The sequence below is a fragment of the Schistocerca serialis genome, chromosome 6 (genome assembly GCF_023864345.2).
Source record: "Schistocerca serialis cubense isolate TAMUIC-IGC-003099 chromosome 6, iqSchSeri2.2, whole genome shotgun sequence".
NCBI classification, from domain to species: Eukaryota; Metazoa; Arthropoda; class Insecta; order Orthoptera; family Acrididae; genus Schistocerca; species Schistocerca serialis.
The window spans coordinates 169,287,678-169,304,739 of NC_064643.1; the positions used below are offsets into that span (position 1 = coordinate 169,287,678).

Genomic DNA, 17,062 nt, shown 5'->3' on the forward strand with positions numbered 1-17,062 from the left:
CGATCTCGCTAGCCGATGACAGCGGATATTCAGAGTGTAGGACACGTGATGTAGTCAGCCAATAGCAACATCAGTGTTAAGTAGTGCGAACACACAAATAGGAAAAGGTACAGTTTAAATTAATATACATAGTGTTGCTACAAGAAAAGAAAAGCTTTTACGTATAATATTGGTCTCTAAGATTAATAAGCTGCAGGAGAAGCTAAGCTTTTACACATAATGTTGATCTTTTTTGCACGTGTTACACTTTAAGATACATAACACAAATGTGCCAGTAAATTTTTTAACAACGACATAAATGTCTGATCTTCTGGGCTCGAAAATATTCTAAATGGTCGTCATCAAAGATTTGATTTTTGAATGGGAGTCAAACGCCCTGTGATTTAAAAAGTTCATCGGACATTCGCGCACAGAGTTCATCTTGCGTAAAAAGAAATTTACTTTGAAAGTAACGCTTCCCAACAACCATTCTGAATATTTTCTCGTGACCTGCTAGAAATAGATTAGTTTCAGCAGTTGCGAGAGAGCACCAGGCAGCACCGCGCTTGCACAGCTACGATGACGCAGGAAGCCTGTACGTTCGTACGTGTAAAACATTCAAAGATCTTACATTATGTCATAAAAGAAACAAGACATTCGAGGACACTCCATGAGCATGGGAATTTTGTGGACCAAGGCGATTAATGCTTGACTGTCAGAAAGGTGGAAACAAAATCTGAAACTAATAATGTATTTTAGCCTTCCGCAATTAAGTGAATGTATTTTAATTCACTTGATAGCTCCCGGCCACAGAAATCTGATTTGTTTTCATTTGACGTAAGAGAAATAAACGAAGAGGAAACACCAAAATCACTTAATGTAAACACAGGTCACGTGTAAGACACGTTATTTGGTCTTAAGTGTGCCAAAGTGCAGTGCCACGCCTCTTCACACAGCATTCTTCCATCGCACGTCTCTGTATTTCACTCTGTGTAATTCAAACATGCAATATTTTGTAATGGGTGCCATCAAACTATATTCATGCCAGTGTAAATTAAAATGTCCTGTGGTACCTCTCCTGCCCCCAATCGGCCGGTTTGACATCCTGCAGTCTTTACTGCCTATTAGCTAATAACTTCCTATTTTGTGTGACATAAAATTAAATATAAGATACATAAAACGAGTAAAGACAAGAGACAAGCAAGACAGTATAACACATTTCTTCAATCCTCGAGTCCTAGCTTTTTCTCTCTCTAATCTTGCCTCAGATTTATATGGCGTACTTTCCTTTCTGGGAAAGAATCTATTACCCCAACAAAGTTCGTCAACGTTTTGCTACATGAAAAAACGAAATGTCGTCGTCTAATACTAGAAAAGCTGTCGATACAAATAGTACCCAAGACTGGTGTGGTTTCTCGATCTGATTACATGTATTTTGTCACTGTCTGCTAGATAAAATGAAATACGCCTGCCTAATATTGCAGTAATTGTTACACACACCAAATAAATGAGACTGTTTTGGCACAAATGGTCATGTTTATAACACCACGGAATATAATTCACAAAGTACCAATATCAAATGCCTATTAGGTCTACTACAAGCAAAAAGTTTTATGTTAGGAAATAGTTTCACATTTCATTCATACACTCTAGCTTCTGAAGCATGAGATCGAAAAGTAGTAGTACGAAATTTTTATATAAATTTGGAATTGTCATATTCTTCTGTGATTTGTTTCTAACAAACAATCTTGTCATCACTAATTCTGTAACTATTCCTGCCAGTGTCAAAAATTATTCTTCTGTTAACTTCACTAACCCTGCCACAATCACCGGTTTAGTTACTCGCATTTATTCTCCGGTTAGGTGTTATTACGTGTTCGTACAACGCGTTTTCCGCGCTACTCCCAGAATAGAACTTTAATGGCTGCAAGCCTGGGACTGTATTACTGGCCCTTAGTAATGTAGTGGTCTTACCAAAAATTTTCTGTCAAAATTAAATTTTCTTGGATACACGGAGGAGGCAATACGCAATATTTGTTGCCTGTTATTCCCGTTAGTAGTTTATTTCCACTCTGGAAGTCTGAATCTAGTTAGTAGTTATAACAACGCTGATCATTTGCAAACGCAGTTGACCACATAAAAAGCGATTGGCATTCGGTAGACCACTGTGCACTGGTTGTTAGGCGCTTTGTGAAATAAGGTCCTTTTCCTCAATAATATTAATTCCCCCCCCCCCCCCCCCCCCTCCCCCCGAAACTGCCACCTGGGGCAGGGTTTGTCCCCACCCCCTAGTTCCAGGCCTGTTGCGCATGCGTGAATCAGGCAGCGTAGGCGCACCAGTAAAATTTTTCCGGATTGCATCTGGCTGCCTGCTGCTATTGCTTATACAGCTAACTGCCACACTTTTGTAATCAGAAACAGGAGAAGGTACTACTCATACGCGACTCAACTGCACATGCGCATAAGCTCGCTCATAACTGCTCAAACGAATATAATGTGAACAGTTGTGACGTCACACTCATCAGAGGCAATTTGTTGTTATGAAACATTGCATAGTCTTCCTAAAGCCTTTGACACATTTTGCTGTAGGCAGACGCTTGTATAAACACTGTGTTTTGTTATTGTGTATGGTGCATTTCCCTTGCGACTTCAGGTTTATTTTTTCTCTTGTTCGTTTTTTATTGCTGCAGTATTATTAAGCAATAGCGAGATACAGAATTATTCTATGTTAGAGTATTGGTTCTTACCAGTCAAAGTTACAAAAATTTAACCTGAAAACTAAAACAATGAAAAATTACTAGAATTCTAAAAAATTCCCGGGTTTTTCCCGGTTTTCTCCCGGATGAAAAAATTCCCGGGTTTTCCCTGGTTCTTCCGGCTGTCCCGGGCCGTATACACCCTGTGTTGATGGTGAAAAAGATGACTGGCTCACTGTGAGATAATCCCCCATGACTATCAATGTCTCCGATGGCGCGCTCTTTCAAACTGGGGGCCCCCTCAGAAGGGGGCGCAACCGCCTTAGGTGACTGTTCACACCTCACGTCACTCCTCCCAAACACCTGACAGAGAGAACAATCGGCAATTTGGGATGGTAGCAGCTCCAGCAATCACCCCTCCATGGGCCTGACCTTTATCAGGGGTACATGCAAATCCTACCTGTCAACCTGGGGCTGGGTATTATGCGTTACCCAGTCACCTGTTACGCGTCATATGCATGGGTTGGCCTTTAGGAGTGCACAGGAAGCAAGAAGAAAAAGATGAACCTCAAACACCGAAGCAGAGGAAGGATAGAAGAAGGGGAACAAAAAAAAGAAATGAAAGAGAATGGAGAAACTGCTCTGATATCGGCGACTGAATATGCAGAACACATTTTCAAAAACATCCCAGACTTGTTCCCCAAGGGAGGGAGGAAAGAATGGCAAGAGGGTAGCCATGCAGCACGAAAGGGAAAAGATGCTGCACAGGCTTGGGCCTCATGGTAGCCAAGCATAAACCCATCAAAGAGCAGTGTGCGCCTTGCGGGGGATTAACATAACCTGCGAACCCACTCCGCATGCTCGTACCTTCGTTAACAGACAGCATTGGGGTACTGTGCCAAAACTTTTTTCCATACCTGGGAATATAGAATCTGCCTGTTGCCTATCATCCGTGGCTCGATAAAGATATCGTGTGAGAAAATGGCAAGCTGATTTTCACATGAGCAACGCTTTGTATATCAGTGCTCATTTGTGGGCAAAAGCTTTTCCGTCTCAAGGAAATTTATTATATTTGAACTGAGAATATGTTCACGGATCCTGTAGCAGGAGAATGATCAATAGAGGATACTATCTGAAAGTTCAATGCCGTTTGCATGGAAGAAATAGTTATGATATCCCAGCCCCCGTATACAGCAGTAACCACTAAAGATTAAGTTACAGATTAAGTTACAGAAATAAACAGGTGTGAACCACGTTCAGGATTGGAAAATGCAAGTGACCAGTATCTAATTCTAATGGAGACTATTTTGAAGAATAACACTGATCTACATGAATAAAAAAAAAATGAATTATTTCTTAATCACACCTTGCATATCTGAGGAGAATAAGAGCAGTATTGTGGTTTACGCTAGAAGTTAAACTGCAGTGGTTTATTATGCACTATGTTCTTCAGAGAACACAAGTTTCAAGCCTCACTGACTTGTAGGTGGCCTAAGATACTTCACGGCCACACTGCTGGAAGTAAAACGGTAAAAGATGTGAAAGTTCATCACTGATGAAGCTTAACATCCCCTCTCCTCCTTTTTGCCAAAGTGCTTGCCACTATTTCCATGTGGTCTGACACCACTTCAGCAACACCACCTACCAAAATGTCCTTTTAGAGGATAAACCACTCTGCTCCTGAAGACAGCAGCCCAGACATACACAGTTAACTTATGTCCAGTCAAGTTCTGCTTTCTTCAAGCCCAAACAGGTTCCTGAGGCTTGTAATGGCTCTGTCATTTGAATGAGCATCCATGCAGCTTCACTTGGGTTAGTATGTTACAGGACAGTTACATTGCTGATATTGTGTGATTCTTGACATGTCATGCTATTATGGATGTGACAATGGCATTCCACTCAGAAGACCACAGTTTCTTTAGAATGATACAAGGTAAACTCCTGATCGCAACCCCCTCAGATGTAGTGGTAAGATGGCTCAGTGGGCAACCTGTCAAAAACTGAACAAGGATCAAGCAGGGAAACAGGAAGAAAGTGTACTGAACTGTGAAAAGAAAGCAAAAAAGTGGTCACGGTGTTGGAATGCAAAGCAGACAAGCCATGTTCCAAACTCCCTTGTGCCATTTACTCCCTCCCCCTTCACAAAATTATGTTATGAAAAGTGAGAGCAGGCAAGATACCACATACACATGTCAAGGTAATGAAAAGAATAAATAAACAGGCGTGAACCATGTTACAACAAAGGAATTCAACAGCCGAACTTCCAAAACAGAATGCAACACAAAAAGTGTTAAAAACGTGTTCTGGTAGAGCACAGGGAAGTGTAATTGTGAAACTGTTGCTTTTATTTGTTGCAACTTATGTGATACACTACTGTGTTTTCATTATTTCTTTGGGAGTTATCACATTCATACAAACCACCTAAACCGGGCAAGGAGGCATCTCTCACTCATTCATCAGGTGCGCAAGTTAGATGCATCAATAAGAGATTCCTATCGTATGACACACATATTGTCACTAATGCTGTGTATGACACACCAGATGTGGTTTCCAGTGGAGGATTCGGTTTACTTGTCACCTTGTCATCAAAAATTTGCAATTCGCATTCGAAAGCCACTTCCTTTCGGCTGCTAATAGAGTAGATGTGCAAAATCAGCTTTCATTATACGTCCATTCCTTATCCCTCGATGTTGAAAATGGAGGTTACACCATGACACAAACACAAATTTGAATACAGTGAACAGCGTTGGTATTAGGGATCTTTGAACATGGCTCGCCTGCTTTGCAGATTAATACTGTGACCACTTAACCACGACGCCATAGTTGTTCCACACTGCTCTCAGTTGCTCTTGATGTGCTTGGACTGTCCACTGTTTCTATTGTCGTCCCCCCCACCCCCACCCCCAACACACACACACACACACACACACACACACACACACACACACACACACACACACACAGAGGTCAAAACACCTTCCACCTGGTTTCATGCTTGATCTGTATTCAGTTTTTGACGGGCTGACCACTGAGCCCTTGTACCACTAAATCTGAGAGGGGTGCGATGGGAATTTCCTTGTCAGGTCCAAAGTCTATGGTTAAGTTCCTAGACTAAGTGGGGAGTGCTACAGGACTTACACAACTGCAACTGCACTGGTTGGGGAGTTTTTGAGTGTTATATACTTATCACAGATTTATTCCGTTTTCCCAACCTTTCGAATATTAAGATATAAATGACTGTTAACTAGGCTTGCTTCTGATATAGGTAGATGAACAATGGGTGGAATTGTTATACAGCTGATTTAATAATTGATCTGTCTGCAGAAATACCAGCAGGCCAACTTTTCAGCCTTTCACCATCTGGCCAAGGAACAGCAAAGAATTTTCCCCACTCCCCGCTTGGTAATGATACATTTGTTAGTTGGTTTAATGATTAAAAGGACCAGACTACAAGGTCTCAGTCCCTCCTACCTGAAACAGTCATGCCAACAAAACTACGCACCAAAGAAGAGCCTAGTGTGCCAAACCACATGAAAGAAAATCCTGAAATTTACTTACGCCCGACAAAAAGCCTAGAGAAATGAACACAGAAGAAGAAAAGGGAGGAAAGGAAGAAAGGCAGGCAAGGTGCCCCATCCAGGGAGCTGCCGAAAGCCCTCAAAAGCAGAAAGTGAACTGAGGGACCCCACACCACTTACCTGGGCGTATCCCACTCATCAATACCCAGGAAAGACTAGCAACATGGACAGGATGAATGAAACACAGGGAAAGAAAGGAAGAACACCAAGTTAAACAGAACACACAAGAACAGAGAAGAAGAGCAAAAGAGAGGGTAGAACAAGCCGCTGTCCACTCAGGGCACTGGAGGCAACAGGACATCCTGCCAAACCCTCAATGGGCTGACGTGCCTTCCTTCAGAGAAAGTGGAAAAAACCCACTTCATGAATAAACTGTAGAACCAGGTCAGCTGCTAAGTCACTGTCTGCTTACACCAGGGGTAGCGAGTCATGAAGATTAAGTCCACAGCAGGCCACAAGGAGGGGCCAGAAGTACTGAGCTTAGCATGGTTCAGGTGCAGAGCATCCACCTTGGTACCACCCACTTCGATTAAGGGCTCACCCCATGGGCGCCCCCAGCCGGGCCAAGGGCTGCATGGCACGGCCCCAAAAAAAATGAGCAACCAGTAATAGGTATACACAAGGCAATGACAGCTCATATATCACAAGTGAGAGCCCTGTGTTGTCAGTGTGCTCAGCCAGATGGGCACATAACATCCCCACCAAATGGAGTGACTACATATGCTGGTGACCTAGCAGGAGATTGGGGGGGGGGGGGGGAGAGGAGGGAGGCAGCAGGGTGAGCTATGGTGGGGAAGGAAGGGGGGGGGGGGGGAGAGGAACGTGTGCCAGAGATGCTAGGGAGGGAGTTTTTCACCAAATGCCTCACACTATGGAAACAGAATTTAGAAAGGGAGGTCATCCCCTATAGGGGAAAAAAAGGGGGGGGGTGAGTGAGTGGAAACATGGGATATGAGAACGAAAAGAAATATCAAAACCGAGAGAATAGCTGGGTCGTCATAAAGGGAAACACTGAGGGAGAAAGTGTGGAAGAGGGCAGGAGGAGGAGGAGCAGTGATGATGGGAAGGAGTGGGCATGGGGAAGGGAAAACAGATCGAGAAAGAAAAAAGGCTGCAATTGCTTGGGGCCGTGCAAAAGAGCTGTGGGACCTCTGGGAGTTAGTCATGATAGAGAAGTGAAGGTGGACAACTTGCTTCTGTTACATGTTGTGAATACTCCCACACCAGTACTGTATTGGAGGAACCAGTTCTTCACAGTGAATGATATGCATGTTCAATCTACAACACACGCAGTTTCAGTAGCTTATCTCACAAACTACAACACTGAACTTCATGTGCTTTAGGATGTTACTTTCCCCAGCCTCCACAATTGTTTCACTGCCAATCATGCGATTGTGTCAGTTCAGCAAAATGTGGGCCAATGTCAATCAGGCACCACAACAATGCTGTGCCTAATCCTTGAGATGGAGAGGATGACCATTAGTCAGCCAAGTATGGCTGATGTGGAGCCGGTAAAGAACGATAAGAGTCCTTCCAAGAGGCCCACATGGAGGACCTCCACAAATTCGTGGTGTCCTTTATTGCCTGTAGTTTGTTCGACAAAGTCAGAGTATGTCATTCCACATTCCAAATCCTTAGAATTTGACAGTGTAATACCGATCAAAGGTCAATACCGATCTCAAGAGGCAGCATGCTGACAGCCAATTATGCCAGCCTGTTAGCGAAGGAAGGGGGAAGGTGGGGGGGTGGAGGGGTGGGGGTGGGAGGAACGTGTGCCAGAGATGCTAGGGAGGGAGTTCTTCACCAAATGGCTCACACTATGGAAACAGAATTTAGAAAGGGAGGTCGTCCCCTACAGGAGACCAGAAAAAAATTTAAAAAAAGAAAAAAGGGCGAGGGTGGGGATGGGTGAGAGAGTGGAAACACGAGATATGAGAACAAAAAGAAATATCAAAACCGAGAGAATAGCTGGGTCATCATAAAGGGAAACACTGAGGGAGAAAGTGTGGAAGAGGGCAGGAGGAGGAGGAGTGATGATGGGAAGGAGTGAGCATGGGGAAGGGAAAACACACCAAGAAAGAAAAAAGGCTGCAATAGCTTGGGGTCATGCAAAAGAGCTGTGGGACCTCTGGGAGTTGGCCATGATAGAGAAATGAAGGTGGACAACTTGCTTCTGTTACATGTTGTGAATACTCCCACACCAGTACTGTATAGGAGGAACCAGTTCTTCACAGTGAATGATATGCATGTTCAATCTACAAGGTACGCAGCTTCAGTAGCTTATTCACAAACTACAACACTGAACTTCATGTGCTCTAGGATGTTACTTTCCCCAGCCTCCACAATTGCTTCACTGTCAATCATGCGATTGTGTCATCTGAAACGGGTAGCAGACCTTACAGATCTAGTCTCATCTTTTAAGAAATCTGTGATCTGCGGATGCTGCCTATGAGATGTCCACGGAAAACAGTAAATGTCACTGATGCTCAATCACCCTTACACCTCATGTGACCAACAACATGATAATTTTCATTCTGTATGATCTACTGCCTACTTTATGATTTGGATAATAAGTTTAAAAGTCATGGGCATGCAAATGTTTGCATGGTATTGTATTACTTTTTCCATTAGTGCACTGCTTTAGTATTTGATAACACATTAATGAACCAATCTACTGATGCAGGATACTTTGTGTAACCAGGAACACTCCATTCTAAACAAAACAAAACTTTTGACTTGGAAATTAGATATCATTACACATATACTATATTCTGCATTTACAGCTACTCACTCACTGTTATGTAAGTAACAAATTTCAGGTTGTTGCAATAAATCACAAAAAGAAAGAACATAAAATACTTTGAAATCAGTATTACAAAAAGAATGAACTATGAAATACAAAAGCCAGAATGATTACAATACCTTTCATCGTGAAAAAAATATCTGATGTTTAGCTGCAGTGGGGCACTGAGTTAACTCAACGGCAACAGATGAAAATTTGTGCTGGACCAGGAGTCAAACCCAAACTTCTTGCTTTATGTGAGCGGTCAAACAGCCTCAGCTATCCAAGCGTGCCCAGTCCAACCAAAACCCCCAAAAGTCACTCACTACATAGCAGCACCTCCTATCCATTAATCCACTTGCTTGCAGCCTAACCACACTCTCTCAAGGGTTCAGATACTGGTGTGCATCCACATTGAAATATTGTAATACCCCACTGCAGCTAAATGTTGGATATTTATTTCGGCATGTACTGAATACACCTGCTGACTGAGTCAATGGTGTTTATTCTTTTGGATATGCATGTCTGAAAAAACAGACACCATCCGTACAGAACTCTACATCTGAGTTTACTGTTACAAAACACTACCAGCCTTAAGGAATAATTTCAATAGGAAGAATTAAAAAATAAAATAAAAGGAATGTGACAAACCTTGTGTAGCTGTGTGTCATCTTGTCCTTCATATTTTTCACACAAAGTTTCCAATAGGCCCCAAGCAAGATTTACTATATTGTGCTCACTGACCACAATGTTTGACACACCATTTTCATGTAACCACTGCCAAGCATAATCCAAGTCCTCAGTGGTGTAACGCCGCAATGTTGACAGTGAAATACAGGTCATGGTGAGTGCCTCAAATACTGACTGCATGGAGAGAGAAAAAGTATCACACAGTTCAAGTGCTAATTCATATAACCCAACACTAGTTAGCACTGCCACAAAGTCATTTACTCCCAAACCAGGCGCCATGTTGGAGTATTCTCTGGGACAGAATTTCATCAGTCTTATTTTTGCCATAACTACCTTATATTCCTTACGCACTTCATTAACAGTTAACAGCTGTACTTTATCTTTCCTTTCACATTTTAACATTTCCTCATCTTTCATCTCTTCCTCGACACCTTTTTCCAGTTCTTCTTCAAGTTCTCTCTCAAATTCCTCCATAACAGCTAGAGCTCTCCTGCACCTCTCCTCCTTGGTAAGCCTTTCTTTTACTTCTCCCACAATTTCCACATCTTTGTCATTTTCCTGTTCTTGTTGAGGCACCTCATTTACCTTCCTCTGCTGATCACACACATCTTCCTGCAGTTTCACCTCAATGGCATCATCTATAGTTTCTTCTTTCAATTCTTCATGTGACTCTTCGAGTTGTACTTCATGTTCCTGTTCTTCACCAAGTGCCTCTTCTAGTTCATCTAATTCTGTGTCCAATAATCCATTTCCCATTGGGACTTTTTCAATAGGCTTCACAACCCACGCCACATCTTCATCAAGAAGTGAGAGGATATTAATTGCAGCTAAATAGCAGTGACTTTGTGTTTCTATAGTTGAGAGAGTTCCATCTCCTTCACGTCCTAGGCGAAATCCTTGTTCATACATTACTTTGGCTGCATCCCATAGCTGTCCCCTTTTGATGAAGAAGGAATACATGAAGTTGTAGTATGGAGAATCCTGTAAATCCATAGTTCGTGCTCTTGATAAGAGAATACTCTCAAATTCTGAGTACATATCCTGGCAAGGAAACTCCAGAAGATAATCAAAATGATTTCTTTCTGTCAAAGTGACGATAGCTTGTCGCATACAATCATGACGACATACAGAAACTGGCATTTGTGGAAGTATATAAAATGCTTCAACATAATGTCCCAGTTTCATGTGTTGTAAAAATATTATAGACTGAAATGTACATATGTCTTCATTTGTTTTAGCTTTGCTAAGACCAATTGTAGCTAAGTTTATTACACTATCCCAATGCTTTTCCATCTCAAACTTCTTAATCAGATTTAAGTAGTACTGCACCTGTGGAAAAAAAGAACAGTAAGAAATTAGTATGTTCATTACAGAAAAAAGAAACTCCTAAACAAACCCTTCTCCCTACAGACACACTTTTGTGAGTCTACTCCTGCTAGTGTAAACAGAGTGTACAATCAAACAAAAGTATTACCATAGAGGCACAAGGTGCATATAATATGACATTATCAAGAAATAAAGGCAAAAGGAAGCATTTTACTTATCAGACAACGAACAGAATCAGAGGGCCCTTGCCAAGTGGATGTGATCATCTGATGTGTTATTAAGATCTGCAACCCATGTTGCTAATACGGAGTCTTATGATTGATTAAAAAATCTGTCTGTTCTTGTCACCCCAGGCTTAGGAGATCCCTCAATTTATTCAAGGACTTCCGGAATATAAAAGGGAGATAATTTGCCTTTTTTCCTTCTCCTTTGTGATAATAAGCATAAAAAATTTTTACACACTAATTATTACGTATTACTCGGTAGTTTCTGTGTAGACAAAACTTCAATGGTTTGTGTGCGAGTTTAAACCAGTGGTCCATTTTCGGAAAATTAAACTGGAATGCAGCTGGAGCTCCAGAGAGTGCAAGTTATTAACTGTTCTGCATCAACTGACAACCAACTCATCAGTACACTGCTCACTGTATAGTTAAGGCCAATCTTACAGAAGTTTTCACCATCCTTCAGATCCAGGTTTAGCAAGATGCATTCCCATTCTGCAAGATACAGCATATTCCACCATAGTAACCAACAGAGGTCACTAAGCTTATAGAAACAGACAAGCAGTGCGGACTAAATCCCTGTATAGGAAGCCTAACTTCAACAGATCTACTGCCCCTGTTGGCTAACTGAGCTCCTCAATAGACTCACCCATCAACATGTGTAGCTTACTGAAAAATACAACTTTCAGAACTAATCTTTCTTCCTCATGGAGGCAGTGGAATAGGCTGAGAAAGGTTACAAAGGAAGAGCAGGATGACAGGGACCTACACAATGAGAACATGACGTGAGACAAAGATCTTTGTCTCCTATCTTCCTAGGTCTGACAAGAGAACATTCTGAAGTGTCAATAAACAATCTTAATGAAACTTGGCATATGTGTGAAGAGGGATCAAAATAATCCAATACATATTTCTTTCTTTCTTTCTTTCTTGTGCCCAATATCACTTTTCAGAGTTAAAACACATCCTGAAAGGTAATATGGAATTTTAGGTTTGGAGGAAACATCTTCAAAACGATGAAATATAAAAAAAAAATGTTTCTCATATAAAAGATGATACATAATTAACGTTCTTAAAAATTGTATAATCAAATTTTGTAATAATTAGACGTTTTGCAAAATTTCCAACCACCATTAATTAATTCTGAAAAACGAACACTTTTGTTACAACATAAATTAAAGATTTTTTCAAGTTACATACACCCATATGCAATAAAGTTGGGTTTCTGAACTAGCATTTTTGGAAAATACACTGTACACAATGTGTTGTCAGTGTATTTTCAACATACATTGGAGACTCAATTATACGGACCTCAGCTTCGTGATTATCTGGATCATCACCCAAAAGCAAATATCTTTGGCACTATCCGCTCAAATAATCTCTGTCTCTATGTTTCACTATTGTTTGAGTTAGATGATGCAGGTTACATTATTGTTTGGGTTAGACAGTTGCCAATTGTTACACTGCTGCGCTGTGTCACATCTGTCCTTAAAAATGTCAAAGAGCAAGAGAGTGGTGTTACTGCTTAAAAATAAAATGGTATGAAAGGGTAGCTTAGTCATGGTGGTAAAGACGACAGTTTCAGATCATATTGAATGATGGTATTGTTGCAAATGTACTGCAGGCAAATGAACAGCAGGTAATGCAAAAAGATGAGACAGTAGAAAATGTAGATCCAGAAAATGATGTAGGACCATCTCATCATCTCATCTCATGTGGAAGCATTTCAAGCCCTGGAAACAGCTTTCAAATGCTAAAAAAAAGAAAAGAAAAAACCAGTGTGAATGTACTACAATTAACCTGAGTTTGTGGTGTAGCAGGAATGAATATAAAAAAATGTTTATGTCTACTAACAGTTGCCAAATATATTAAACAAAATTAAACTACAGAGACTGTCCTATGTGACTTCTGTTAAGTATTTCATTATTATATGGTTGCGGTATTTTAGTAATTTTAAGATGATACGTAAGTACATACGAAAATCTCTCTCTTAACTTATTGATGAACAATGATTTTTGATTGATTTTAATAAGTTTAATTTGTTTTTGTTGTTGCAAATAAACACCTGACATTATGTTCAAAAATGTGTTCAAATGTGTGAGAAATCTTATGGGACTTAACAGCTAAGGTCATCAGTCCCTAAGCTTACACACTACTTAACCTAAATTATCCTAAGGACAAACACACACCCATGCCCGAGGGAGGACTCGACCTCCACCGAGACCAGTCGCGCAGTCCATGACTGCAGCACCTTAGACTACTCGGCTAAATCCCTAACATTATGTATTAACCCTACAAGGATAACCATATGACAACACGCGCACCTAAAATATTGCCATACACAAGTGAAATCAAAATATTCATTACTATTCTAGTTATTTATTTTATTTCTGTTTGTTTCATGAGCTGCAGCCATTAGTGTACAATCAATTCTCTTTGTGAACACTAACCGATGTAGTGAAATATGCCTCATACAAATCATGACATTTTAAGGCTCACCAGTGGCAATTTGAAATCTTGCTGAATTTAGATTTATATTGTCTTCTCCATCATGTATATTACATGAAGTAATTTTGTTAATTTTATGCACATGGTGTTAAAAAACACTATGTTTTATGCAGCTCCTAACATGTTATCATTATTGCAATTATTTTATATCATAATAATGAGTTATTTATAATTTGCAATTATAAAATACACATATTTAAATGGTAAACAAAAAAAATCCATGAATGTAAAAAAACATTTAAAATGTAAAACAAACATAGATAAAAGAAATAATTGGAATTATAATGACTCTTTCAATATTTTAATTTGGTATGTTGAAAATATTTTGGTAGCACATTGTGTATAGCATATTATCCAAAAATGGTATTTAAGAAATCGGCTTCAATACACAGGGATGTATGTGGCTTGAAAGCTTCATTAATTTATGTTGTAATAGAGTTTTTCATCTTTCAAAATTAATGAATGGTGGTGGGGTACTTTGCAAAATTGTAAATTTTTACACAGGCTGATTATACAGTTTTCAAGAATGTTAATTATATATCATCTTTTATATGAGAAACATTTTTTATATAACATCGTTTTGAAGATATTCCCTCTAAACCTATAATGCCAAATTATCTTTCAGGATGTGTTTTACCCCTGAAAAGTGACACGGGGGTGGGGGGGTTGGGGTGGGGTGGGGTAGGGGGGGCCGTGAGGGGGGGGGGGGCATTGCATTATTTTGGCCCATCTATGCACCTGCCAAGTTTCATCAAGATCGTTCATTGACACTTGGAAATGTTCCCTTGTAATTAATCATCAACGCAGTCATGTAGATGCAATATGTCTTTACTTCTGAAAAGCATTTGGCTCAGTACAACAACACTTTTTAATGGAAGTACGATCATATGGATATATAGCTAAATTTGGTATTGGACTGAGGATTTCCTGGTATGAAGGACACACCATGTTATCTTGGACGCAAAGTCATAGCAGATGTAGTAGTAACTTTGGGTGTGTCCTAGGGAAGTATGTTGGGACCCTCACTGTTTATGTTGAATATTAATGACCTTGCAGACAATATTAATACTAATGCTGAACTTTTGCAAATGAAGTAGCTATCTATAATGAAGCACTGTCTGGAAAAACAAATTGCACAAATATTCAGTCAAATTTTGATATGATTTCAAAAGTGGGGTAAATTGCATCAAATGTACGGTAATGTGAAACTGTATACTTGACTAAAAAAAAAGAAGAAGAAAAGCATAGTATATTATGACAACAACATTGGTCAACTCGCACAAACACTGCAGTATAACCATCCGTAGGGATATAAATTATTACAGTCTCATGTCAAATGTAAAGCAAGTGGCAGATTTTGGTTCATTGGCAAGATGCTGTGGAAAATGCAGTAAAAGAAAAAAAAAGTCCATCATGCGTCCAGCTTAATGTACTGGTGAAGTGCACAGGGCCTATACCAAATATAACAAACAGGGGATATCTAACATGTATAAAGAAGGGCAGCACATGTGAACACTGATTTGTTTGACCCATGGGAAATGAATCCAAAGACACAACAAAAACCCGTCAACTGACAACACTTAAAGTCATATCACTTATACTGTGAAAACCAACTTAGAGGGTTTCACAAACCATTATTAAGTGAGGACTCTAGAAACATATTACAGCCCCACCTGTACTCCTTTCATATAGACTACAAAGACAAGACTAATTAATGGGCCCACAAAGGCATTCTGGCAATCATTCTTACTGCACTTCATATGTGAATGGAATGGGAAAAAGCACTAATAACTAATGCCGTGGGAAGTACCCTTTGCTATGTGCTCCACAGTTGTTTGCTGAATAAAGATGAAGAAGTGATTAAAAGTACAGCATAATTTTGCATCTTCATAGTCCCTTTTATACACTGGTACAGGTTTATCGTGTGTCACCAGTTGAATAGCAGTAATATGCGAAAGAGGGAAAATTTTCATGACTCTTTACAGTAGATGTGTACACCTTCTGCGAGAAAGAGAGAGAGAGAGAGAGAGAGAGAGAGAGAGAGAGAGAGGGGGGGGGGGGGGAGAGAGAGAGAGAGAGAGAGAGAGAGAGAGAGAGAGAGAGGGGGGGAGGGGGAGGGGGAGGGGGAGAGAGAGAGAGAGAGAGAGAGAGAGATGTGGTTATCCGTCAGTAAACAAAGTAATGCACACCCCTTTGCAACGCTTCAGCTACTTGGGCCATAGTTAGACTAAATACTTCAGAACAGATCCATACAGCATGGCAGATCATATTTGTAATGTCACTCTCACATTCCTGGATACTAATTCAACATTAAACAACAACCAGAAGGCTAATACAGCAACCAATTCATGTTAGGAAGTACCCACATTTACAGCTTTCTTTGGAGGCCAAATTTGTCATGGTTATTATGGTAAGTATAAATTGAAGGGAACAGTATGTTTCTGGGCTCTTTATTACAATGTGAGCCCTTGGAAGTTAGAGAGTAAGGCTACTCCTTTCCCCCGTACAATACCTCACAGCATATCTTTATGGAATGTACTGGGTATTTTTGAGAAGCTTTTGCACTGATTAAACAAATATCCATGATTGACAGCTTGGCATTTCTTAAAATTCTCTCTCCCCCCTCCTGCCCCTCCCTTTATTCTTCTTCTTCTTCTTCTTCTTCTTCTTCTTCCAACAAATATCAGTAAGACAACTGGCATGGCTGGTTGGTTGGTTGGTGAACAGGTACTCTGTCCAGGGACCAGGGAGGAGCTGGGGACCATCAAAGGCAGAAATTGTGATGAGCAGGACATCCCCCATCACTCACCAGAGGTTCCCCACCCGACAATATGCAGTAAACACTAGTAACATGGACAGGGCAAGAGAAGCACAGGAAAATAGAGGAAGAACACCAAGTCAGACAGGACACACAAGAAAGGGAAGAAGAGCAAAAGAACAGAAAAGAACAGGTAGGGCAAGTACTGGGGCAGACTGCCAAGCCCCAATAGCCGCTGCTTGGTCAGGGCAGCAGAGGCAACAGGATGTCCTGCGAACTCTTAAATGGACCGACAAGATTGAGACACCCTCCCTTAGAGAGAGTGATAAAAACCTCTTTTACGAATAAACCGTAAAAACAGGTCAACTGCTGAGGCATCATCTGCTAACACGAGGGGTATCGAGTTAGGAAGTCCACTGCATGCTAATGGGCACCACAGTGACAATGGGGCAGATCCTCGTGACGGAGGAGATGAACATGACTCAGCCAAGTATGGCTGATATGGAGCAGGCAAAGGACAATGG

At 40.7% G+C, this 17,062-nt stretch overlaps 1 protein-coding gene across 1 annotated transcript in view; it reads right to left on the bottom strand.

Annotated features, from left to right (window-relative positions):
- LOC126483946 (nuclear pore complex protein Nup160 homolog) overlaps positions 1–17,062 on the bottom strand; it is a 91,246-nt gene that overhangs the window by 25,978 nt on the left and 48,206 nt on the right. The window contains exon 3 of the mRNA XM_050107233.1: positions 9,687–11,054. Coding sequence (XP_049963190.1) covers positions 9,687–11,054 — 1,368 coding nt within the window. The remainder of the gene's footprint in view (positions 1–9,686; positions 11,055–17,062) is intronic.